A 27,987-nucleotide genomic window follows, 5' to 3' on the forward strand; every position below is an offset into this window, starting at 1 on the left:
AAAACTTGCCTCGCACATCCCCTCTAAACTTTGCCCCTCGCACCTAAAACCTATGTCCCCTAGTAACCGACTCTTTCACCCTGGGAAAAAGCTTCTGACTATCCACTCTGTCCATGACACTCATAACTTTATAAACCTATATCATGTCTCCCCTCCACCTCCATCGTTCCAGTGAAAACATCCGAGTTTATCCAACCTCTCCTCATAGCTAATGCCCTCCAGACCAGGCAACATCCTGGTAAACATCCTCTGTACCCTCTCCAAAGCCTCCATGTCCTTCTGGTAGTGCGGCGACCAGAATTGCACGCAATATTCCAAGTGTGGCCTAACTAACGTTCTGTACAGCTGCAACATGACTTGCCAATTTTTATATTATATGCCTCGACCGGTGAAGGCAAGTATGCCGCATGCCTTCTTGACTACCTTATCCACCTGCGTTGCCACTTTCAGTGACCTGTGGACCTGTACGCCCTGATCTCTCTGCCTGTCAATACTCCTAAGAGTTCTGCCATTTACTGTATACCTCCCACCTGCGTTAGACCTTCCAAAATGCATTACCTCACATTTGTCCGGATTAAACTCCATCTGCCATTTCTCCGCCCAAGTCTCCAACCGATCTATATCCTGCTGTATCCTCTGACAATCCTCATCATTATCCGCAACTCCACCAACCTTTGTGTCATCCGCAAACTTACTAATCAGACCAGCTACATTTTCCTCCAAATCATTTATATATACTACAAACAGCAAAGGTCCCAGCACTGATCCCTGCGGAACACCATTAGTCACATCCCTCCATTCAGAAAAACACCCATCCACTGATACCCTCTGTCTTCTGTGACTGAGCCAGTTCTGTGTCCATCTTGCCAGCTCAACTCTGATCCCGTGTGACTTCACCTTTTGCAACAGTCTGCCATGAGGGACCTTGTCAAAGGCTTTACTAAAGTCCATATAGACAACATCCACCGCCCTTCCCTCATCAATCATCTTCGTCACTTCCTCAAAAAACTCAATCAAATTAGTAAGACACGACCTCCCCTTCACAAAACCATGCTGTCTCTCGCTAATAAGTTGGTTTGTTTCCAAATGGGAGTAAATCCTGTCCCGAAGAATCCTTTCCAATAGTTTCCCTACCACTGATGTAAGCCTCACCGGCCTGTAATTTCCTGGATTATCCTTGCCACCCTTCTTATACAAAGGAACAACATTGGCGATTCTCCAGTCCTCTGGGACCTCACCTGTAGCCAATGAGGATGCAAAGATTTCTGTCAAGGCCCCAGCAATTTCCTCCCTTGCCTCCCTCAGTATTCTAGGGTAGATCCCATCACGCCCTGGGGACTTATCTACCTTAATGCTTTGTAAGACACCCAACACCTCCTCCTTTTTGATAATGAGATGACTGAGACTATCTGCACTCCCTTCCCTAGGCTCATCATCCACCAAGTCCTTCTCCTTGGTGAATACTGATGCAAAGTACTCATTTAGCACCTCGCCTATTTCCTCTGGCTCCACGCATAGATTCCCATCTACGTCCTTGAGTGGGCCAACCCTTTCCCTGGTTACCCTCTTGCTCTTTATATACGTATAAAAAGCCTTGGGATTTTCCTTAATCCTGTTTGCCAATGACTTTTCATGACCCCTTTTAGCCCTCCTAACTCCTTGCTTAAGTTCCTTCCTACCGTGTTTATATTCCTCAAGTGCTTCATCTGTTCCTAGCCTTCCAGCCCTTACGAATGCTTCCTTTTTCTTTTTGACTAGGCTCACAATATCCCGTGTTATCCAAGCTTCCCAAAACTTGCCAAACTTGTCTTTCTTCCTCACAGGAACATGCTGGTCCTGGATTCTAATCAGCTGACGTTTGAAAGACTCCCACATGTCAGATGTTGATTTACCCTCAAATAGCCGCCCCCAATCTAAATTCTTCAGTTCCTGCCTAATATTGTTATAATTAGCCTTTTCCCCAATTTAGCACCTTCACCCAAGGACTACGCTTATCCTTATCCACAAGTACCTTAAAACTTATGGAATTATGGTCACTGCTCCCGAAGTGCTCCCCCACTGAAACTTCGACCACCTGGCCGGGCTCATTCCCCAATACCAGGTCCAGAATGGCCCCATCCCTAGTTGGACTATCTACATACTGTTACAAGAAGCCCTCCTGGATGCTCCTCACAAATTCTGCCCCATCCAAGCCCCTAGCACTAAGTGAGTCCCAGTCAATATTGGGGAAGTTAAAATCACCCACCACTACAACCCTGTTACCTTTACATCTTTCCAAAATCTGTCTGCATATCTGCTCCTCTACCTCCCGCTGGCTGTTGGGAGGCCTGTAGTAAACCCCCAACATCGTGACTGCACCCTTCCTATTCCTGAGCTCCACCCATATTGCCTCGCTGCATCACCCCTCTGAGGTGTCCTCCCGCAGTACAGCTGTGATATTCGCCTTAACCAGTAATGCAACTCCCCCACCCCTTTTACATCCCCCTCTATCCCGCCTGAAGCTTCTAAAGCCTGGAACATTTAGCTGCCAATCCTGCCCTTCCCTCAACCAAGTCTCTGTAATAGCAACAACATCATATTTCCAAGTACTAATCCAAGCTCTAAGTTCATCTGCCTTACCTGCTATACTTCTCGCATTTCACCCTTCTAACTGTCATTTCTATCACTAATTAGTTAATTGATATAAAATAAATAAATACTTATTAAATCCTTACTAAATTATGATACACTTCACTCTGTGGTCCCGAGTGCTAGATTTCTACAATAAATATTAAATGCTGTCTAAATACAGTAATCTCCTCCCTCTGGTTTAGTTACTCTACTTATTAATTAGTTAATTAGTGTTTTAATCAATTTTTATCAGTTTTATTTTCAAATTTGGTATAGATTCCCAGCCAATCAGGTCACAGCTTTCCTGTGACGTCACTTTTTCCGTTTTTTTTCGCCACCCTGCCGAAGCTGCCGAATCGCAAGGTAAGTACTTTATAGTGAAACTTACCTTCCCAGCTGCCCCCTGGCTCGCACTCTCACTGCTACCGCTGTTCAAAAAGGCCAATTAATGGCCAATTTAGGGCTTCTTCCCGCTACTGATGAGATTTATCCAATGGCAGTAGTTGCTTCCGCTATGGGAGAGGGTGCCTTGTACAATGAAGTGCACTCTCTGCGGGCTTGTGGGGGCGGGGGGGGTGGTGGGGTTCCTATTCCGTGGGCAATCTGTGGTGAATGGAGGATCCCTACCAGAAAAACCTTTACCTCCATGGATTCCCGCCCCCACCCCCCCACCCCCACCGCCGCCCCCACCGTATTCAACACCCACCCTCTCCACCACCCCTGGCCCCGGAATCCCTGCTTCATCTGCCAATATTGCTGAGTTGCTGGCCCTGTGATTGGCTGGTAGCTCTTGGAGGCGGGATCCCCGTCTTTAAAGGGACAGATATTGTCTTTCCGGAAACTGCATCTCCATAACAATGGAGGATCATGCTGGGGTGGCGTGAAAAGCCGCTCTGCCTCCACAAGATGCTGGCCCAAATATTTTTCTCTATTTAAATACCTCAATTGTATCATCCCTCAACCTTCTACATAAGGGGAAAAAAACAAGTTTATACAAGTGTGAGTGCCCTAATACGGACTTGCATCTTTCTCTAGTTTCTCTCCTATCTCCCCTCATGCCTTCTCTGAACTCATCTTGTCCATGAGACCCACCCTCAATCCTATTTCCTGCTGATCATCCAATCTCCCCTCCTGGACCCCGTGTTAGTCAATATTGTTAATGGTTCTGTCTTCAGGTGTTGTCCCTCTCTCCTTTAAATCTGCTGTTACCACTCTTCCCTTCAAAAAAAACAAACCTTGATCCCACCACCCTTGCAATCTACTGCCCCAGCTCCAACCTCCCTTTCCTCTCCAAAGTCCTTGAACATGTTGTCCCCTTTCAAATCCTATCTTTCCCAGAACTCCATCTTCGAATTCCTCCAATCAGTTTTCCATCCCTGCCACAGTACCGGAACAGCTCTTATCAAAGTCACAAATGACATCATCCTATGTGACTGTGACAAAAGTAAACAATCCCCCTTGTCCTTCTTGACTTGTCTGCAGTCTTTAACATGGTTGACCACACCATCCTCCTTCAATGCCTTTCCACTGTCATCCACCTGGGTGGGACTGCTCTCACCTGGTTCCATTCTTAACTATCTAATCATAGCCAGAGAACCACTTGTAATGGCTTCTCTTCCTGTTCCCGCACCATTAACTCTGGTGTTCCCCAAGTATCTTTCCTTGGTCGCCTCCTAATTTTCATCTACATGCTGCTCCTCAGCAACATCATCTGAAAACACAGCATTAGTTTTTACATGTATGCAAATGACACTCAGCTTTACCTCATCACCATTTCTTTCGACTCCTCCACTGATGCTAAATTATTTCATTGCTTATCCGACATCCACTACTGAATGAGCAGAAATTTTCTCCAATTAAGTATTGGGAAGATTGAAACCAGTTTGCAGTCCCTTCTCCTAGCTACTGACACCATCCCTCTCCCTGGCAACAGTCTGAGATTAAGCCAGTCTGTTTGCAACCTTGGTGTCACACTTGACCCTGAGATGAGTTTCCGACCTCATATTCGTGCCATCACTAAGACCGCCTATTTCCACCTCCATAACATTGCCCGACTTCGCCCCTGTCTCAGCTCATCTGCTGCTAAAACCTTCATTTGTTATCTCTCGACTTGACTATTCCAATGCACTGCTGGCTGGTCTCCCACATTCTACTCTTTGTAACCTTAAGGTTATCCAAAACTCTGCTGCCGTGTCTTAACTCACACCAAGACCCATTCCCCTACCAACCCTGAACTCGCTGACTTACATTGACTCTTAGTCAAGCAATGTCTTGATTTTAAAATTCTCATCCCTGTTATCAAATCCCTTCTGGCCTCGCCCCTCCCTATCTCAGTATTCTCCTCCAGCCCCACAAACCTCCGAGATATCTGTGCTCCTCTAATTCTGCCCTCTTGTGCATCCCCCATTTTAATCGCTCCACTATTAGTGAACACACCTTCAGCTGTCTAGGCCCAAAGCTCTGGAATTCCCTCCCCACAATTCTCAGTCTCTTTACTTCACTTTCCTCCTTTAAGATGCTCCTTAAAACCTACCTTTTTGACCAAACTTTTGGTCATCTGACCTAATATCTCCTTTTGCGGCTCAGTGTTACATTTTGTTTTATAACATGCCTGCGAAGCGCCTTGGGACATTTATTACGTTAAAGATGCTATATATAGGTCATTGTTGTTAAGCCCACAGTTTGGGTTAACATAATCTTGGCTGTTTCCCAATCTTTTTGTCTTGACTTCACAACAAGACAGCTGGTTTCCATAAGTATGAACTCAGCTGATTTAGAAGATAATTGAAAGATGTATAATGTGGAGTAATGCTTGTTATTACATTAAAAGGAGTGAGATCACACACAAACAGTGATGTGGAATCCATGAGCTAACAGTTTTTTTAACCGGTTGAAAGTTCTACGAGTAGATGTCCCTTATCTGAGATTGTTCTCCTTCCAGCAGAGAACATTAAGGGAAGATTTAATAAAAGTATTCAAAATGCTGATAGGTTTTGATAATATAAATGTGGAGAAACTGTTTTCACTAGCAAGAGGATTGGTAATCAGATGAAACTGATTTAAAGCAATCGGCAAAAGAATCAGATGGGAGGCTGAGAATCTTTTGTTTTACTCAATGAGTTGTTGTGATCTCGAATGCACTGCCTCAAAGGGTGGGGTAGAAGATTCAATAGGAATTTTCAATTGGATGAAAAGTTAACAATAAATTGTAGGCCATGGAGAAAAAAGCAGGGGAGTGGGATTAATTGGATAGCTCTCTCAAAGAGAATACACAGACCTGACAGGTCGAATGGTCTCCTTCTATCTTCTCATTGTGCTGAAAATAAATACAGTTATTATGTGCTTCTATTCTGCAGTTATTGTGGTGGATTATCAGTCATGGTTTGTTTCTGAGAGATTTCCCTTTTACTGAGTTAATTTTGGCTCAGTAATGGCCTCTTGCTTTTGAATCAGAACATAATGGGATTAAGACCTGCTCCAGAGCTGACCAGTGCAATACTGAGGGGCTGCTGGACTGCTGGAAGTGTCAACTTTTAGATGCGACATTAAGCAGAATTTCTGTTTTCCTGTTGAGTTAGATATAGAAGATCACAGAACATTCATACATCATTTTCTACTCTTTTCTCTCATTTGTTGTTTATGGATCAATAGAAAACAACAACTTGCATTTATATAGCACCTTTAATGCAGTAAAGCTTCTCAAAGTGCTTCACAGGAGCGCTATCAAACAAAATTTGACACTGAGCCACATAAGTAGATATAAGGACAGTAATTTAAAAAGCAGGGTGAGAATTTTAAAATCAAGGCATTCCTTAACCTGGAGTCAATGTAGGTCAGTGAGCACAGGGGTGATGGGTGAAAGGGACTTATTAGGACATGGGCAGTAAAAGTTTGGATGGCCTCATGTGAGGTCGAGCTGAGTGTTGTCAGCATATTCATGGAAACTGATATCGTATGATATCATGGAGGGGCAGCATGTAAATGAGAAATAGACGGGGCCAAGGACAGATCTAGAGGTAATGGTGCTGGAGCAGGAAGAGAAGCCATTGCAAGTGATTCTCTGGCTGTGATTAGATAGATAAGAATGGAACCAGGTGAGAGCAGTCCCACTCAGCTGGACGACAGTGGAGAGGCATTGGAGGAGAATGGTGTGGTCAACCATATCAAAGCCTACAGACAGGTCAAGAAGGATGAGGAGGGAAACTTTACCTTTGTCACAGTCACATTTGTGACTTTGATAAGAGCTGTTTCGGTACTGTGGTACTGTGATGGAAACATGATTGGAGCGATTCGAACATGGAGTGCTGGGAAAAATGAGCATGGATTTGGGAGACGACAATATGCTGAAGAACTTTGGAGAGGAAAGAGAGGTTGGAGATGGGACAATAGTTTGCAAGGATAGAGGGGTCAGGGTTGGCTTTTTGAGGAGAGGGGTAATGACAGCAAATTTGAAGGAGAGGGGGACAGTACTTGAGGAGAGGGAACCGTTAACAGTATCTGCTAACATGCTGCCAATAAAGGAAATTGGGTGGTCAATATTTTACTGGGGATAGGGTCAAGTGAGCAGGAGTTGGGTCTCATGGACAAGATGAGCTCGTAGAGAGAGAGGAGAGGGGAGATAGGAGAGAAACTAGAGAATGATGTGAGTTCAGGGTAAGGGCAGGGTGGAAGAGCAGGAAGTTCCTCCAATTAAATAACGGGAAGAGCTAAACTGTCAAACTCTGTTCCCTAGCCAACAATTCCATCCTTCTCCCTGGCCACTGTCCGAGGTTGGACCAGACTGTTCACAACCTCGGCACACTATTTGATTATGAGCTGAACTTCCAACCCCATATCCTCTCCATCGCCAAAGCTACCTAATTTCACCTCCAGAACTTCACCCATTTCTGCCCCTCTCTCAGCTCATCTGCTGCTAAAACCATCATCCATGCTTTTGTTTCCCACGAGCTTGACAATTCCAATGCTCTCCTGGCTGCCTTTTCACCTTCCACCCTGTGTAAACGTCAGCTCATCCAAACCTCTGCTGCCTGGATCCTAAGTCAAAATCCTGTTTATCCATCACCCCTGTGCGCAATGATCTACATTGGATCCCGGTCTGACAATGCTACAATTCTCATCTTTGTTTACAAACCCCTCCATGGCCTCACACTACCTTATCTCTGAAACCTCCTCCAGCCTTATAACCCTCCGAGATCACTGTGTTGCTTCAATCATGACCCCTTGTGAAACCCCAATTTTAATCACTTCACCATTGGCCAAACGGCCTTCAGCTGTCTAGATCCTAAGTTCTGGAATTCCCTCCCTAAACCTCTCCACCTCTCTACCTCTCTTTGTTCCTTTGAGAAGCTCCTTAACTCTTTGACCAAGCTTTCATCATCTGCCCTAATATTGCCTTACATGACTTGGTGTGTTTTTTTTAATATGCTCCTGTGAAGGGCCTTGGGACTTTTATCTGTGTTAAAATGCAAGTTGTTGTTGTTGTTGCACATAAATAGGCTGCTTTCTTTACCAACATTACAACACTGAGTACACTTCAAAGTAATTTATTAGTTCTGAAATGCTTTGGGTATTCTGGAAACATAAAAGGCAAATATAATTTCAAGTTCTTTCTTCTTGTTTGAGTATTTCATTATTATTTTTTGTCCAGAAGTTTAATGAAGATGCAGTATGCTACTGTCAACCTGTCACACCCCAAAGGGTGACAACTGTCCATTACAAAGGTAGTGCCACACTACGAAACATTCATTATCCTTAGACAGACTTTAAGATGAATCACATGTGTTTTTATTCCGAATAGCAAGCAGCCTCATTTTTGCTGACAATGATGAATGACAACAGATATTCACTGTGTTAGTACCTTGTCCAGGCTATGATCCCGCTACCTCATATTGAAGGGCGAATGTAAACTTAGTGTCAAACATTTTGTCTGAAACTCCAATATTGAGGTACTTGGAGTCTTGTGTGTTGCACTTTCCTTCCCAATAGCCATCCTTTGTCATGGTCAGTGGGCAAGTCGTTTTGCCATGAACGTGAACCTTTCTCACGTGAGGAATTTTAAGTTTGAATTTCACCAGCTGGTCACGTGGCAGTACCCCAGAGACGGGCTCTACTAATTCACATCCATCAGTCCAGGAGCTGTAAACTTTAGGGAAACCTGGCCAGTGGACATTCTTATTTAAACATGAGATGAAGTATTCACATATGTGGTCATGTGTCAGGCTGCGATTCGTCTTCTCCTTGCCAAAGATTGCAAAAACATATAGACCCGCTGCAGGCAGTTGGATCCTGAATTCTACCCAATTGCCTTGTTGAGTTTTAAAGACTTGATTTTTCATGGCATTGTCTGACAGCTTGCTTTCGTCACATGTCAGTTTAGTGGTGAAAGATAGATCTTTATTCAGCATAAACCTTACTTTACATTGGCCATCATTGCAGTAAATGATGGGCTCGGGGTGTGAGGGGTGAATAAGGCCTTTAGTCTCAGTAATCCAACTGGGACCCAAGGGATTGTGAAATGCCTTTGGTAGTTTGAAGTTTTCATCAATAAAATCGCATTTAATCAAATATGCACATATAAAGGAATACATCTCTTCTTTAGAATTCCACAGTTTGGCATAGATCTTTAACTTGAATTCTCCAGTCTTTTGAGGGAGAACCTCTAGCTTCATCCCATATTTAGTTATGCTGAAGATAGCGCAGTCCTTTTTCCCATCCAGATTGTATATGAACAATGTTGGATATTGGCCTTCCACATTGACGATAACTCTTCCATTCACTGTTTAAAATGATTGAAAATTAGTTTAACAAGTAAGAGATACATAGGTGAACTCTACTATGGGTTTCTGTTAGTTTTTAACATGGTACTAGATAATGTTAGCATAACTTTGCAGCCATTTGCTTAAAGTGACATGGATTCCTAACACATACCCACTGCTGACTCCCATATTTTTATAATATGGTTTAGTGCATGTAGTTTTTGTTGCTTTACCATGGGAGACCTGAAGTAACAGGAAATTACTTTATGAATTAATCTGGTTAAATTCCAGGGTTTTCGTTACTACAATTGAGCCAGCTACACACAGGATGATTTGGCAAGTGTTCTATATGCATTACCTGGGCTGCTGCATACAACCATCTGTGGTAACAGGGAACAGTAATTACGCAGTTTCTTATGTTAATCGTTGAGTTGTGGCCACATTTTAAACCTGAGTAACATCACCTCCAGTTAATTGCTTAGTGCAGTTTATTGAGGCCCATTGTAGCTTTCCCAGCCACTGATATCCCAGTTGTGGCAGAGACCAGGGCTAGACTTTGGAGACTTTCTGTCACTCTGACTACTAAGTCAGAAAGTGTGGATTCAAATTCCACTCCAGAGTCTTGAACACAATATCTCGGCTGACCTTCCAGTGCAGTCCTGAGGGGGTGCTGCACTGTGTGAGGTGCTGTCTTTCAGATGAGACATTTTGAACAAGAGGTGAAGAGTTCTCCCTGGTGTCCTGGCCAATGTTTATCCCTTAATCAGCTACACTTTGGAAAAAAAAAATCTGGTTGTTTATCTCATTTCTGTTTGTGGGCTCTTGCTGTGCACAATTTGCCTGCCTCATTGCCTACATTATAACAGTAACTGCAATTCAAAATTACTTCAATGGCCATAAAGCACTTTGGGATGTCCTGCGGTTGTGAAAGGTGCTGTATAAGTTCAAGCTCTATTCTTTCCTGCTGTGTGTATGACAGTACCAAACTATGCGGTGTGTATGTAGTGTATATATATTTAACACATGACCTGATGCTTCCCTGAAAACATGCACTGAAAAAACAGCGTAACTAGATGTGAATTCTTCTGCCTGAATTTCCTTGATTTTTTTAAACTAATTCTGCGGAACTTCTGTCAAAAACCCTCTGTTACCCGTTAACACAACTTTGTCCCCACAGCACCACCTTGTCATTCAGAAGTGCATTTCATGCAAATTTTCTGAATTCATGCCTGTTCTGAGCAGGCTAAAAATTTACACTTCAAATTCTAGGTGCAACCCGATCCAACTGTGTATTTCTGATGTCTTCTGTTGATTGTTTTCAACGCTTTTTCTAGAATTTCACATCACAGATCTAATCTGTCTTTTCTGTACCTTTGAATGAATCTTTGCTGCACAGGATAACTTGCACTGAATGTTAAAATACTTTCACAATTATACTTTCTCAACCCTCCTGTGCCAAATGTGCCAATTGGTTGATGTCCTCAAACTTTCAATTTCTTGCACAAAAGGGACTGAAGGGAGGAACATGGAGTAAATTTGGCGCATAGGGCCCTGACTGTTTACACTAATTCTCACATTCTAGCTAATGCTAATGAGGTTCTCAGGAAATTTAAGCAGTTTCAGAAAGTTTCAGGCCAATGTATGTACGTATGTGTCTTTGATTATATAAAACATTGTTTATGCATTTGTAGAATGTTTATTAATCACTTTTTCATCCTTTCCACCTTTATTATAGAGTTATTAATAATCTCATTCTGAGTAAACTATATAATAGGCAAGGAAACCAGGCCTAAATTTCTATCTGAGCAGATTTCACTAATAACTGTCTTTGGATATATCCAATTTTGCCATATTGTGGTCTGATTGTAAATGCTGCAGATTCATTGCAGCTGCTGTTTTATTTACTACCACTGGTGGGTTGCAGTTGAGATTACTGACCAGTGTTGTAAAAAATCCTTCTAACTAGAATGAGTGCTGCTGAATCTAGAGCCTCATTCCACTGAAGGCAAGACTCTCACCTTGTCTGATCAGCGATATACTGATTCACATAATCTCCATCTCTTTTTCTCTCTCTCTCTCTTTCTCATTCTCTCTTTCTCTCAATCTCTCTTTCTCGGTCTCTCTCTCTTCTCTCCCTATTTCTGTCTGTCTCTCTCTCTTTCTATCTTCCCAATGATTCCATGTTCCAACTTGTCATATAATTCTGAGAACTCTACACATGCTCACATTCTCTCACTGTTTACCTGTGGACACCACCTGTACATCTGGATGAATGTATGTCAGACCAATATCATAAAAATCTCCAGTCCGAAATACCATATTTTCAAATATTTTGAGGGAAATCTTTGGAGAAATCAGCTGCCACTTTTCATCGATGGGAAAATGATTATTGATGAAAAGTGAGGGATGAGTAAAGAAATAAAATTCAACATACCTGCAATATAAAGATAGAGCGTATTAGAATCACATGAAATAAAATCCCTGAGTGGCATTATAAAATGGCAGTAGCTAATTTTGCACTGCGGTGGGTTTGGGGTTAGAGTGTGATCTTTTTCACTCAATCCAAGCCATCTCCTGTGCAAGTGAAGCCGCGTCTCTGAATCAAGAATTCACCTGTCACTGGTCTGTTGAAATGGACAAGACATTTGCATAATTGAGAGCTTCAGATGTTTCCTAGGTTGGAGTGCATTTTGGTGCGGGGAGCCGTTAGATACCCCACTAGCCCAAACTCCAAAACATCTGAATTTGACCATGTACATCACCAACCACACTCGTGGTTTCTTATTAATAAGATTAACAGTTTTGTGATAATAAATTGTCCCCGAGGAACACAGGCAGTAATTTGGTTTGAAAAGACAGACACATGTCAAAGAGCTACAGGATCAGAGAGAGCCTGGAGATGAGGAGCACAGAGGTAAAGGAGTGGAGCAGCAGAGTGGTCAGAGTCCAGAGTGAGTGCGAGAGTCAGGGAGTGAGGTAAGCAAAAAATTAAAGTGACATCAATACAAGGGAAGGTGGTAATTGGCGAGTAGCTGGCAAATGTTTTTAAATAGGTCTTTAGCTTATTTCTGTTAAGTTTAGCTAGTCTAATAAATAGAGGCATGGCAGAGTACCTCAGTCATGTTGCCATGTGTCATGTGGCAACTTCAGGATGCTTCTTGTGTTCTGGACAATCAAATATTCAGGAAGTGCTGCCAACTGGAGAAGGTCGAGCTCCAGGTTTCAGAGCTTGAGCAGCATCTGGCATCACTGTGGTGCAATTGTGAGGCAGAAAGCTACATGAATAGCACATTTCTGGATGTGGCCACCCTGCAGATTAAGAGAGTGCAGGCAGAGAGGGAGTGGGTGACCACCAGACTGACAGGAAGGATCAGGCAGATAAAGCATTTTACTCTCTCACTGGTATTCAATTTTGAATATAGGTGAGAGTGATGGTTGCTCTGGGGAATGCAGCCAGAGCCAAATCCATGGCACCATAAGTGGCTCAGCTGCACGGGGGTGGGGGAAGATAGGAAGATTGGGAAAACAATAGTGATAGACATTTCTATAGTTAGGAGAACAGACAGGTAAGCTGCCTCCCTCGTGCCAGGGTCCAGGATGTCACTGAGTGGCTGCAGAGCACAATGAGATAGGAAGGTGAACCGCCACATATGTTGGTCCATATCAGTACCAATGACATGAATATAAAGAGGGATGAGATGATACAGGCAGATTTTAGGGAGCTAGGAAAGAGATTAAAAAACAGGACCTCAAAGATAATAATCTTTGGATTACTCCCGGTACTACGTACCAGTGAGTACAGAAATAGAAGGATAAAGCAGATGAATACATGACTGGAGAGATTGTGCAGGAGGGAGGGCTTGAGATTCCTGGGACATTGGGACCAGTTCTGGGGGAGGTGAGACCTATACAGGCTGGAGAGTTTGCACCTCAACACACCGGGACCAATGTACTCGCAGATCACTTTGCACGTGGTGTTGGGGAGGGTTTAAACAAATTTTTCAGGGGGCTGGGAACTGGAAAGTAGCATTAGAAAGGGGAAACAAGGTGTCTGAGGATTGGGAAAACCGATGGCACTAGAATAAGAAATAATAAGGTATGATGTGGGGTCAGACTAAAAGAGACTACAATAATTTCTAAATTATTTTACAGTGCATGTATGTAAATACATGAAATGTGGTAAAGCAGCTGCAGATAGCAATATGGGAATATGAATTTGTGATGATAATGGAGACCTGGCTCAAAAAAGGGCAGGACTGGGTACTAAATATTCCTGGGTACAAGGTGCTCAGGAAAGACAGAGAAGGAAAGAACGGAGGAGGGGTGGGGGTACTTATTAAGGAGAATATTACAATGCTCGAGAGAGAGGATGTCCTGGAGAGGAGAGAATCTATTTGTTCAGAGTTGAGAAATGATAAAGGTGCCATTCAATTATTGGGTGTATTCTATATGCCACCAACTAGTGGGAAAAATATAGTGGAGAAAGTTTGCTCAGTGGCGCAGTGGTTAGCACCGCAGCCTCACAGCTCCAGCGACCCGGGTTCAATTCTGGGTACTGCCTGTGTGGAGTTTGCAAGTTCTCCCTGTGTCCGCGTGGGTTTCCTCCGGGTGCTCCGGTTTCCTCCCACATGCCAAAGACTTGCAGGTTGATAGGTTAATTGGCCATTATTAATTGCCCCTAGTATAGGTAGGTGGTAGGGAAATATAGGGACAGGTGGGGATGTGGTAGGAATATGGAATTAGTGTAGGATTAGTATAAATGGGTGGTTGATGGTCGGCACAGACTCGGTGGGCCGAAGGGCCTGTTTCAGTGCTGTATCTCTAGACTAAACTAGACTAAATTACAGAGAGCTGCAAGAATTATACAGTAGTGATGATGGGGGACTTAAATTATCCTAATATAGACTGGTATAGTAAAAGTGTAAAGGCAAGAGAGGGGGAAGTGTTTCTGAAGTGTGTTCAGGAGAAATTTCTAGATCAATACATTTCCAGCCCAATGCAGAAGGAGGAATTTCTGGATTTGGTTCTGGAGAATGAGGTGGGTCAGGTGGATCAAGTGTCAGTAGGGGAACATTTAGGGAACAGTAATCATAGTATCATAATATTTAGGTTAGCTATGGTAAAGGACAAGGAGCAATCTAGAGTAACAATACTTAACTGGAGGAGGGTCAATTTCAATGGAGTGAGAGCAGGCCTGTCCCAGGTAAATTGGAATAGAAGATTAGTAGACAATTGAGCAATTGGCTGCCTTTAAAGAGGAGATGGTATGGTACAGTTGAGGTACATTTCCACGAGGGGGAAAAGTCAGGCAACCTGAACCAGAGCTCCTTGGATGATGAACAAGATAGCAAATAAGATGAAGCAGAAAATGGGGCATAAGGCAGATGTCATATACATGTGAGAGCCAGGCTGAATATAGAAAGTTCAGAGGGGAAGTGAAAAGGAAATAAGAGAGGCAAAGAGAGAGTATGAGAAGAGAGTGGCAACTAACATAAAATGGAATTCAAAAATCTTCTGTAGGCATATAAATAGTAAAATTGTGGGAAGAGGAGGGTGGGGCTGATTAGGAACCAAAAAGGAGATTTACACTTGGAGGCTGAGGTATTAATTGAGTATATTGCATATGTCTCTAGCAAGGGGGAAGGTGCTGACAATGTCATAGTGAAAGAGGGTATAGTTGAGACACCAGATGGGCTAAAAATTGATAAAAGGGAGGTACTAAAATGGCTGGCTATACTTAAAGTTGATAAGTCACAAGGACCGGATGAAATGCATACAAGGATACTGAGGGAAGTAAGGATGGAAATTGGAGAGGTACTGGCTTTAATCTTCCAATCCTCCTTAGATACAGGGGTGGTGCCTGAGGACTGGAGAATTGCAAATGTTACACCCTTGTTCAAAAAAGGGTGTAAGGATAAACCCAGCAACTGCAGGTCAGTCAGTTTAACCTCAGTAGTGGGGTAGATTTTAGAAACAACGAGTCAGGACAAAATTAACAGTCACTTGAACAAGTGTGGATTAACTAAGGAAAGCGAGCACAGACTTGTAAAAGGCAAATTGTGTTTAAGTAACTTGCTTGAGTTTTTTGAAGGGGTAACATGGGCTCATTCTGTGCCGTAATCATTCTATGATTCTATGCAGCCAATGGATTAAAAGGGACAGTGGCAGCATGGATATGAAGTTGAGTGAGTGACAGGAAACAGAGAGTAGAAGTGAACGGTTGTTTTCTGGACTGGAGGAATGTATGCAGTGTTGTTCCCCAGGTGTCGCTACAAGGACCACTGCTTTTCTTGATATATATTAATGACCTAGACCTGGGTGGACAGGCCACACTTTCAATATTTGCAGATGACACAAAGCTTGGATGGAGATTGATAGAGATGTGTTCAGAATCATGAGGGTCTAGACTTAGTAGATAGGGAGAAATTGTTTCCATTGGTGGAAGGGTTGAGACCAGGGGGCATGGATTTAAAATGATTGGCAAAAGGACCAAAGGCGACATGAGGAAAATTTTTTTAGAATTAGTTTAGTTTAGAGATACAGCACAGAAACAGGCCCTCTGGCCCACCGAGTCTGTGCCGACCATTAACCACCCATTTATACTAATCCTACACTAATTCCATATTCCTACCATATCCCCACCTGTCCCTATACTTCCCTACCACCCACCTATACTAGGGGCAATTGCTAATGGCCAATTTACCTATCAACCTGCAAGTCTTTGGCATGTGGGAGGAAACCGGAGCACCCGGAGGAAACCCTCGCAGACACAGGGAGAACTTGCAAGCTCCACACAGGCAGTACCCAGGGTCGCTGGAGCTGTGAGGCTGCGGTGCTAACCACTGCGCCACTGTGCCGCCCGCAGTGAGTGGTTAGGATCTAGAATGCACTGTCTGAAAGGTCGGTGCAGGCAGATTCAGTCGTAGCCTTCAAAAGGGAATTGCATAAGCACCTGAAAGGAAAATTTTTTCAGGGCAATGGTAAAAGGGTGGGTGACTAGCTAAGTTGCTCTTGCAAAGAGCTGGCATGGCTCAATGCCTGAATGACCTCATTCTGTGATGTAACTATTCCATGATTCTATAAGTCCACCATTAGCAGCAATGCCAATTCAGAAGCAGTACCTTGTTTATTGCTGTTCCTGGGATGCCAGTGGCAGATGCCTTAAAGCAGTGGTGAGGTTGTGACTTCCTTAAGGTGTTAATGTCATTTCTCTTGCCTGTAAGGAAATCACAAGACTTCCATCCCATTCTGTACATTTCCCTCATTGCGTGGTTATGAAGGACCATGTGCAGACAATTGAAGAGACACAGACTGTTGTTGGAGTGCAAAAGCAGCACATTATTCAAAATATTCCAGATAACCGCTCTTTAAATTCCCTCTGATAAGATGGTATAGACAATCTGAGCAACTATTTTCTACATTTTGACCCAATCCCTTGGGGTCTTAATTGGAATTGGTACTGATCTCTGATCTCTGACCCTTTCACATGCACATTACAAGGTGGAGGCTGTGCATGTGCCAGGACCCGAGTCAAGTTCATTTTAAAATGGACCTTACAGATTGGCAGGGAGAGGAGACTCATTCATCGGTCTGGGCAGTACTTAAACAAGTCCAAACTTCAACCTGTTTAAGCAGGTGATCCTTAGCAGATTTCCTTTTCTTCATTTGAGGTAGAGCAATGGGAAAGTTTGTTCTATTAGAGAGAATGACAGGAATATTATGAGTGAAGTTGTATTAAGTTGAATTCTGTGACTGGATCCCTCACTTTTTTCGCTGCAATCTATGCAATTATTTTCCACATTGTGACCCAATCCCCTGGGTTCTTAATTCTTTACCTTTCCTTTTCTGGACTGCTGATGGTAGTCCATTCATACTAGCACTTGCTCTCTATGAGGCTGTATTCCACCTGCTTAATACCAAGCTACTCTTGGTTTAACAGCACCTCATGATCATCTGTCAGATTTTCCTTACCAACCTCAATCTGAAGGTGAAAAGATCATTGACTAACCTGCCACATCTCTCAGTAATCGAGGTTATATGTTTTAACACTGAATAGACATTCAATAAGTTCCATGTTAGGCATAGATTTCAAATATTATTTCATATTACAGGTGGAATAATTTTTTATTGAGAATATTGCCAAGTTTATCATTCTTAATTTTAAACACACAAATCCTGACACCACCCCTCACCCCCAGTTCTTCCATAACCCCTCAACCTCTTTAGACTCCTCTCCAGAATCACCTCCAGACTCCTGCTTTGTCTTTCAACACACCATTAACATTTTGTTTGCCTTTGCTCCATGACCTGTTGGTCAGCTATATGGCCTTGTCCAATCTACACCTTCTCCTTTATCTCTTGCCCCACCCCCGGCTCACTTGCTTATAACCTTTGACATTTCTAATATTTGCTAGTTCCGAAGAAGGGTCACTGACCCGAAACGTTAACTCTGCTTCTCTTTCCACAGATGCTGCCAGACCTGCTGAGTGGTTCCAGCATTTCTTGTTTTTATTCCTCTTTGAGTGCTCTCTTCCTCATCCTCCTCCTCAGTGCACCCAAATCTTGCAGCCCCCCCTCCCCCAACAGCTACCCTATGCTACCTGCCTGCCTGATGGACTCAAAATGTCCCCATATTCTCCTAGATCCCAATTCCATGGAGTCGTGCACCCCAGCGTCCACACAGCTTCTCCTGGGCTCAGCCTTCTCCTTTCCATTCCCTCACAGGATCCATCATCCTCTGCCTCCTCTCTCCATTCCTCTTGTCTGGATCTAGACCATTGCTTCCACTAAAGCCCACCACCCTCTGCAGATCCTCCAACCCCACTACCAAAAGACCCTCCTGGCTTGAACCTCAGCTGATTCCTTTCCCTCACCAATCCATGTTGTGGCATCTCTTCTAACCTGGTCCTCATCATCTCCTAACTTTTAGATAAGACTGGGAAAGAAGTGAAGTTACGGTTGGAGAGATGTCTTTGTCAGTGAGAAATGTGTTCATGCCCATGTTGCCAAGTATTGTGTATTAAATAATACTATGCCTCTGTCCTGATAAAGGGGTGGAGGTGATGCTTCAGTTGTGTAGAACTTTGGTTAGATCTCATTTAGGGTATTACATTCAGTTCTGGGCACTGCACCTCAGGAAAGATATATTGGCTTTGGAGTGGGTACATTGTAGATTCACCAGAATGATACTGGGGCTTAACAGGTTAAATTATAAGGACATATAGCATAAATTTGTGTTCCCTTGGGATCAGAAGGTTGAGGGTGATCTCATTGAGGTGTTTAAAATTATAAAGGGATTCAGTAGGATACATATTGAGAAATATCACTTCTAGTTGGTGAGGGGGGATATCGAGTACAAGGGGAAATAATTTTAAAATTACAGCTAGGCCAGTTAACAGTAAAATCAGGAAGCACTTCACAAAAAAGGTACTGAAAATCTGGAACGTGCTCCCTCAAAAGGCAGGGGATGTTGGATCAATGACATTTCCAAGTTTGAGATCAACATTTCTCTTGGAGAAGGGTATCACCGGTTAAGCAGCAAAGGCAGGCAAATGAAGTTGAGTTACACATCAGCCGGGATCTCATAGAGTGTCAGAACAGGCTCAAGGGACTGATGGGCTTCCTCCTGTTCCTATTTGGCACATGTCTCAAAATGCCTGTTTTCAAGGTTGCTTTGAATGTGTAAGCAGGGAAAGGCTTCCTTTATCATCAGATAGTACAATCTATTATTGTCCTAACTTCCTGTCCCTTTAACTAATGGAACAAGAGGGGGGGCCACTCCACTTTAAACGGAAATAATGACAAACTGTCAAGGTTCAAACTAAAAGCTGCAGCTAAAGCTGTGCCTCTTGTCTCCTTCTGGAATGGCATAAACACTTCCCTTCAACGTGAAGCCCCATTTAAATCATTCAGAATTTTTTCAATAGCTTTATTCCTCCAAAGTCCCACATTGCCTCCTGCCTTGATTACTGTCGATATTAGTACGCAGCTTATCAACAGAAAGGTTCCACTCCAATGTCACTCCTCTCATTAGGAAAACAGGAACCCTTTTCCATTACCTGCCAGAAAGCACAAGGCCCAAATACTTCTCCTCTGTCACCCAAAGCTTAGAGCCTTATCACATCACTCAAATTAGCCTCACTCATTTTGCCTTAATATTGACTACAATTAAAATGTTTGAGAAATTTTGAACGGATTTTTTTTTTAACCACATCCCTGATAGCCCGGTACAGATCACTTGAGTTATCAATTGGAATTGTGCTGATCTCTGCCTTATAGCCCTTTGCAAATTTTGTTACACTTTGCTCCAAGGTGTGTGTTTACCTGTGGGGCAAATTTAAGGTTTGTGATAGAACAGCTTGTTTTATCACGAGTACGTCCCAGATTCTTTCTGACACTGATTTCAGTACTGAGTCATTCAGTTTTATGTTAAAGGTGATGATCTAGAAAGGTTACAGTTGCTGTCTAAACTTTCACCTAAGTCGACACAATATGGCATCGGAGAGAATGCTGTTCCTGGCTTATGCACCATGTCAGATTGCCAGGTTGGGTCACCTTTTAACTCCTTCTCATGCATCATTTCGCTTAGGGAAGCAGAGAGCTAAATTCAGTAGCCCCAGAAAATGGGCAGGGGGGTTGCAAGGTGTGAATAACCCGTGCCTGTGGATCACAACACAGACAGCACGCCAATTTTGTGCTGCCCGCTCATTTCAATGATTTCAGCATCCAGCCAGTGCTAAACCACACTGTTGATTGGCTGCACGCATCAGTAGGGGGCCAATATCATGAATGGCTAGCATCACTTAAAGCTAGTCTGCACTACTTAAAGGGGAGTAGCATTGTGGCTGCAGCAGGGGCTGGCAGTGATGCTGGAAGTTAATTTAACTTGGGAAACAGTGAAGAATGGCACAACGTGGCAGAAAGCGCACTCAAAGGTTCTCAGATGCTGCACTAGAGAAGGTGAAAAAGAGAAGAGTTGCTCTATAGCCAGAGGGGGCCAGAAGGCCCTCCAGACACAGAGTCAGAAGGCATTGGGAGCAGATAGCCATGGAGGTCAATGCCAGGAGTCTAGCTCTGAGGACCTGGAAGCAGTGCCACAAGAATTTTAATAACCTCACATGAGTGGTCAAGGTCACTGACTACATCTTCAAATACCATATCCTACCCTATCCATCTTTTATCTTTTTATTTTATTTTAGTTTATTTTTTCTTAACATGCCCACTGTTTTTTTCATGTTGGTGCTTTGGGCCAGGGCTGTTCATTTTTCAGTCCATTAACACCCTCTCTACACTAGCGCTTTGTCTTTCAGCACACCATTAACATACCGTTTGCCTTTGCTCGATGACCTTCTGGTCAGTTATTCTCTGTGACCCTGTCCTATCAACACCTTCTCTTTTGTTATCTCTTGCTCCACCCCCGCTTTATTTGTTTGAAACCTATTACATTTCTAACCTTTGCCAGTTCCAATGAAGGGTCACTGACCTGAAACGTTAACTCTGCTTCTCTCTTCACAGCTGCTGCCAGACCTGCTGAGTATTTCCAGCATTTCTTGTTTTTATTTCAGATTTCCAGCATCTGCAGTATTTTGCTTTTATATTACTATATCCTACCAACTACACTATGAGCCTTGCACACTGCTCATATTACCACACCTTCAGCATTCACCTACCATCAATTTCTATCCAGCACAAATCATACCTAACATTCAGAGGCTTCACCTGACTCTCATGTACTTAGTACTGCCTCACACTCACATTTCACAGCTTGCATGTACTGGCAGCTATTCGGCTATGACAGCCACACCAACCAAACAAATTGCCTGACACTCAATGACACACTTCCCTTGTAGGACAAGTGGTGCACAACCAGAGGCAGCAGGAATTAACTGGAGTGGCACAGCCGAGCCTCCATGTCCTTACCCACGTGGAGGATATGGTACTAGCCATTATTGGAACATCTATTGTGAGACTGTGACCAGTGGCAGGGCTGAAACCATCAAAGATGACAGTATCTTCATAGGTAATCCTCCTTATCACATCCCACCTCCCCCTCATCCCACACTGTCTTCTGATTTACAAGCTGCAGATGGTGTAAACACGCATCTCTTGCTTTCCCCTCCCTCAGCAAAACTTAACCTTGTGCTTTTCTCCTTTCAGATACCCAAGAGGTGCACCCTGACCAGGCAATGGAGGAACAAGAAGCCAATGATGACAAAGACACAGCATTGTCACTCGTTTTCACACTTACAATCACCAGCTTAGATATTGATACTGTGTGCATCTTCGAGGCAGATTAGAGGTGGGATCTGCGTGTGGTTAGACACCAGGAATGAGTGGCCTGAAGCCAGGACAGTGGGCAAGGAAAACGCAGGTGCCGGCTCACCAGAGAGTGAGGTCACACATGAATTCTGCTAAAGGGGAAGCAGATGAGCACTTTGGTGGGGCAACCTACAGAAGAATGGTTATGTAGAACTAAATACTTGGTGCATTGTGAACTCTGCTGGAAAGCTTGCGTGGACTGTCAAGGGGCCACACCTGTGGCCTCTGTTCATTCTTCCAGTCATGCTGTACTCCAAGGGGAATGTCTATTAGTGCACCCATGTCTGGGAGCAACTGGTTAGCACAGAAGCCTTTAAGTCAGTAAAAAGTCTTTCAGCACCTGCCACATCACTCCATGTAGACATTTGCAACTTGAAATATCTCTAGAAAGCACCAAACCCTTGTAGAATCATATCAACAGCCAGAAGAAATCAACTAGCAACTATCCGGTAAGTAGTTGATGATTCATATGACCATACAAAATCGGAGCAGAAGTAGGCCATTCGGCCCCTTGAGCCTGCTCCGCCATTCAATAAGATCATGGCTGATCTGTTTGTGTCTTGAATTCCACACTCCCATCTACCCCGATAGCCTTTGACCCCTTTCCTAACAAGAATCTATCTACCCCCATCTTAAAATTATTCAATGACCCCGCCTCCACCACCTTCTGAGGCAGAGAATTCTAAAGTCGCACAACACACAGAGAGAAAAAAAAATTCTCCTCACCTCTGTCCTAAAAGGATGACCCCTAATTTTAAAACAGTGCCCCCTAGTTCTGGACTCACCCACAAGAGGAAACATCTTTTCCATATTCACCTTGTCAAGACCGTTCAGGATCTTATATACTGCAATCAACTCTCCCCTCACTCTTCTAAACTCCAGTGAAAACAAGTCCAGTCTATCCAACCTTTCCTCATAAGACAACCCACTCATTACAGGTGTTAATCTAGTAAACCTCCTCTGAACCGCCTCCAACGCATTTACATCCTTCCTTAAGTAAGGAGACCAAAACTGCACACAGTGTTCAACATGTGGTCTCACCAATGTCCTGTGTAAGTGAAGCATAGCACCCTTAATTTTATTTTCAATTTCTCCTGAAAAATATCGCTGGTGGTGGGTTCTTCCTGCTGCTGAACACATGTTTAACTGTGTGAGGTTAAGTGAGGGCGTCAGTTGGAGCATTGAGCTCCAAAATGGCACCAATGGTGCTAATTCAGCATTGTCCAGATTGCTGTCAAGATTGGCCCATTCTGCTTATTTCTGTAATGCACAATAATGCCCTCACCAATATGGTTTCTAGAGAGATTTGGCCCAAAAGTGTGTGCAGATGCTGCAAATGCCATTTTTGAGCTCGAAGGCCACTCTCTTCATCCAAAAAACAGGTGCAAAATCTTCAATTTTTCACCCATTGTATCATACATTGCATGGAAGTAGTGTCAAAACTGAGGAGGTTCACTGGGACTACAACGCACAGTACCATGAAATACTGCAATCCAGAATTCAATGCACTCAGCCCCACCTTTAGGGGAAAGTTGCAGAATAGAGTTGAGCCATTCCCCACCTAGAGATGTGTTTGAGAGTGAGTTTCCTTGGATAACGGTGCCATTTGCTGGTCACTGATTGTAAAGCAACATCAGCAAAGCCCTACAAATGAGTCAGCTGTTCCCAGTCTTAGAGTCATAGAATCATTGCCAAATCCATGCTGGCACTCCTTAAGTAAATCAAATCTCTCCAAGTGCTTGTTGATTTTTTTATTGATTATTATTTCTGAAGCCATATCTGCCACTGAAGTTAAACTGACCGGCCTGTAGTTACTAGGAATGTCCTTGCACCCTTTCTTGAATATGGGTGCCACATTTACCACTCTCCAATCTTTTGGTACCTCCCCCTCATCTAAGAAAAATTGGAAGATTATGGCAAGCCCTTCTGTTATCTCTCCTCCTACTTCTTTTAGCAACCTGGCATGCAAGCCATCCAGACCAGGTGACTTATCCATTCTAAGCACAGCCAGCTTTTTCAGTACATTCTGCCTATCAATTTTCATCCCATCCATTACCTCTACCATCTTCACTTCTACTGATGTTTTGTCAGCATCAGCTTCCTTCGGAAACAACATTACAAAATACTCATTAAGTATTCTAGCCTTGCCCAGCGCCTCAAAGCACATAACGTACTCTTTGTCCTGAATAGGTTCCACCCTGCCTCTTGCTATCCATTTACTATTTACATGCTGGTAGAAGATTTTTGGGTTCCCTTTTATGTTAACTGCTATTCTATTGTCATATCACCTCTTTTCCAGTCTTATTTTCCTCTTCATTTCCCCTCTTAACTTATTGTACTTAGCCTGGTTCTCGCTTGAAGAATTCACATGACATGCATCAATACACCCTCTTTATTTGTTTCATCATATTCTCTATCTTGCTCATCATCCAAGGAGCCCTGGCTTTGGTTCCCTTACCTTTCACCCTTGTTGGAATGTACCTAGCTTGTACCTGAAACATCTCCTTAAAGATCACCCATTGTTCCATTACAGCTTTTCCTGTCTGTCTTTGGTCCCATTTTACTTTGGCTACATCTCCTCTCATCCCATTGAAGTTGTCCCTCTTCCAATTCAGAAATTCTTCTTTCGATTGTTCCTTGCTCTTCTTCGTTACTCATCTAAACCTTATGATACAAGGACCACTTTTACCCAAGTGTTGTCCCACAGACACTTGGTCCAATTGGCCACCTCATTCCTCAGCACCAGATCTGGTAATGCCACCTTCCTAGTAGGACCGAGAACATACTGATCAAGCAAGTTCTTCTGAACACATTTTAGAAATTCCTCCCCCTCCATACCCTTTACCCTAACATAATCCCAATTGATATTTGAGTAATTAAACTCCCCCAATATCACCTCTCTATAGTTCATGCACATCTCTATGATTTCCCTGCAGATTTGCTCCTCTATCTCTCTCTCTATTTGGATGCCGATAGAATATCCCCAGTAGTGTGGTCATACATTTCTTGCTTCTCATCTCTAACCAAATGGATTCTATCTTTGCCCCTCAAGGACATCCTCTCTTTCTAACACTACAATGTCTTCCCTAATCAGTACTGCCATCCCACCTCCGTTTTTTCCTTCTCTATCTCTTCTGAACATTTTGTATCCTTGGATATTAAACACCCAGTCCACACCATTTTTAAGCCATTTTTCTGTTATTGCCACTACATCATATTCCCACATGCCAGTTTGTACTTGTAGCTCACCAACCTTATTCATCACACTTTGTGTGTTTGCATACATGCATTGCAAACCTGTCTTTATATTCCTCATAGTTCTTCTTAGTCTGCTCCTATCTAATATGGTACTATTTCATTCTCTACTGCTATCCAACACTCTCAATTTATGCACCTTATTCCTCTTTTTTTACTTATATATGCTGGTACCCACCCCCCTGCTAATTTAATTTAAATCCTCTCCAACCACATTAGTGAATTTTCCCATGACGACATTGGTTCCAGTCCTGTTGAGGTGCAACTTGTTCCTTTTGAGCAGGTGTGTCCTGCCTCAGAACTGGTCCCAATGCCCCAAGAATCTGAAGCCCTCCCTCCTGCATCATACCTCAAGCCACGCATTGATCCTTCCTATCCTCCTATTTCTGCTCTTGCTCGCATGTCGCACTGGGCTTAATCCAGAGATGACAACCTTTGTGGTCCTACATTTTAACTTCCTCCCTAGCTCCTGAAAATATGACCATCGGAACTCAATACCTGTCCTCTCTATGTCATTGATACCGCGTTTACTACAACTTCTGGCTCACTCCCTTCCACCTAGAGTGCACCCTCTCCATGATGTCCTTTACCCTGGCACCAGGGTGGTAACACACCATGCATCATGAGATGGTTACAGAAATGCCTGTCTTTCCTCCTGACAATGGAATCTCCTATAACAACTGCATTTCTACTCTTTTCTGCTTCCTCTTGTGCAGTCCCTTGCCCATTGGTGCCATAATCTGGACTGCACTCCTTCAAGGTGTCATCGCTCCCAGCATTCTCCAAAGCTGTGGACCTGTTTGAGAGTGACAAACACCCTGAAGACGCCTGCACTTTCTGCCTTTTAATTTTTTATTTGTTCATGGGATGTGGATGTCGTTGTCTAGGCCCGCATTTATTGTCCATCCCTAATTGCCCTTGAGAAGCTGATGGTGAACTGCTTTCTTGAACCGCTGCTGTCCTTGTGGTGTAGGTACACCCACAGAGCTGTTAAGAAGAAAGTTCCAAGATTTTGACCCAGTGACAGTGAAGGAACGGTGATATAGTTCCAAGTCAGGATGGTGTGCGGTTTGGAGGGGAACTTTCAGGAGGTGGTGTTCCCGTGCATCTGCTGCCCTTGTCCTTTCTGGATGGTAGCGGTCATGGGTTTGGACGGTGCTGTTGAAGGTGCCTTGATGAGTTGCTGCAGTGCATCGGTGCTGAAGGCAGTGAATGTTGAAAGTGATGAATGGGGTGCCAATCAAGCGATTTGCTTTGTCCTGGATGATGTCACACGTCTTGAGTGTTGTTGGAGCTGCATCCATCCAGGCAAGTTGAAAGTATTCCATTATACTCCTTACTTATGCCTTGTAGATAGTGGATAGGCTTTTGGGAGACAGAAGATGAGTTACGCACCGCAGAATTCCCAGCTTCTAACCTGCTCTTGTAGCCACTGTATGTGGCTACTCTAGTTCAGTTTCTGGTCAATGGTGATCCCCAGGATGTTGATAGTAGGGGATACAGTGATGCAAATGCCATTGCACATCAAGGGGAGAGAGTTAGATTCTCTCTTGTTTGAGATGGTCATTGCCTGGCACTTGTGTGGCATGAATATTACTTGCCACTTAACAGCCCAAGCCTGGATGTTGTCCAGGTCTTGCTGCATCTGGACATGGGGCTGCTTCATCTGAGGAGTCATGAATGGTACTGAACATTGTGCAATCATCAGCAAACACTTCTGACCTTATGATGGAGGGAAGGTTATTGATGAAGCAGCTGAAGATGGTTGGGTCTAGGACACTACACTGAGGAACTCCTGCAGTAATATCCTGGGACTGAGATGATTAACCTCCAACAACCACAACCATCTTCCTTTGTGCTAGGTATGACTCAAACCAGTGGAGAGTTTTCCCCCAATACCCATTTACTCCAGTTTTGTTAGGGCTCCTTGATACCATACTCAGGCAAATGCTGCCTTGATGTCAAGGTCAGTCACTCTCACTTCACCTCTGGAGTTCAGGTCTTTTGTCTGTGTTTGGACCAATGAAGACAGGAGCTGGGTGGCCGCGGCAGAACCTAAAATGAGCATCAATGAGCAGGTTATTGTTGAGCAAGTGCTGCTTGATGGCACTGTCGATGACACCTTCCAACACTTTGTTGATGACTGAGAGCAGACTGATAGGGTGGTAATTGGCTGGGTTGGATTTGTCCTGCTTTTTGTGGCCAGGACATAACTAGGCAATTTTCCACATTGCTGGGTAGATGCCAGTGTTGTAGGTGTACTAGAACAGACTGGCTAGAGGCGTGGCTAGTTTTGGAGCACAGGTCTTCAGTACTATTGGCAGAATGTTGTCAGGGCCCATAGCCTTTGCAGTATCCAGTGCCTTCAGCTGTTTCTTGTTATCACGCGGAGTGAATCAGATTAGCTGAAGACTAAGCATCTGTGATGCTGGAGACCTCAGGAGGAGGCTGAGATGGATCATCCACTCGGCACTTCTGGCTGAAGATGGATGCAAATGCTTCAGCCTTGTCCTTTGCACTAATGTGCTGGGCTCCCCTATTGTTAAGGATGGAATATTTGTGGAGCCACCTCCTCCTGTTAGTTGTTTAATTGTCCACCTATTCACGACTGGGAGTGACAGGATTGCAGAGCTTAGATCTGATCCGTTGGTTGTGGTATCGCTTTGCCCACATGCTGCTTCCGCTGTTTGGCATACAAGTAGTCTTGTGTTGTGTTCACCAGGCTGACACCTCATTTTGATCATGCCTTTTTGCACTCCTCATAGAACCAGAGTTGATCCCCTGGCTTACTCTTCCAGATGGCCATCTATTGTCTCTCTGCCTGTGGGGTGACCACCTCCTGGAATGTACAATCCAGGAAACTCTCATCCTCCCTGATGCTCTGCGGTGATTCCAGCTGCCCCTCAAGCTCAGAAATCCTGAACACATTGCTCCCCAAGACACATGAAATGTCCTAATGTTCCCACATGGCGCAGGAATTGCAAGCAACGGGTCTCAGCTGCTCATCTAAGAAACTAAATCTCTATTCCCTTCTTTAGAGTCTAATTAA

The 27,987-nt window shown here is 43.7% G+C and overlaps 1 protein-coding gene across 1 annotated transcript in view; it reads right to left on the minus strand.

The window, feature by feature from the left end:
- Nucleotides 1–8,201: 8,201 nt before the first annotated feature.
- The window catches only part of ky (kyphoscoliosis peptidase), a 67,581-nt gene continuing 47,795 nt past the window's right edge, over nucleotides 8,202–27,987 (minus strand). Inside the window, exons 7-8 of the mRNA XM_068042880.1 lie at nucleotides 11,609–11,799; nucleotides 8,202–9,385 (exon numbers count right to left, since the gene is read on the minus strand). Of these exons, the coding sequence (XP_067898981.1) occupies nucleotides 8,478–9,385; nucleotides 11,609–11,799 (1,099 nt within the window). The 3' untranslated portion in view covers nucleotides 8,202–8,477. The remainder of the gene's footprint in view (nucleotides 9,386–11,608; nucleotides 11,800–27,987) is intronic.

Source organism: Heterodontus francisci, chromosome 11, assembly GCF_036365525.1.
Source record: "Heterodontus francisci isolate sHetFra1 chromosome 11, sHetFra1.hap1, whole genome shotgun sequence".
Classification (NCBI taxonomy): domain Eukaryota; kingdom Metazoa; phylum Chordata; class Chondrichthyes; order Heterodontiformes; family Heterodontidae; genus Heterodontus; species Heterodontus francisci.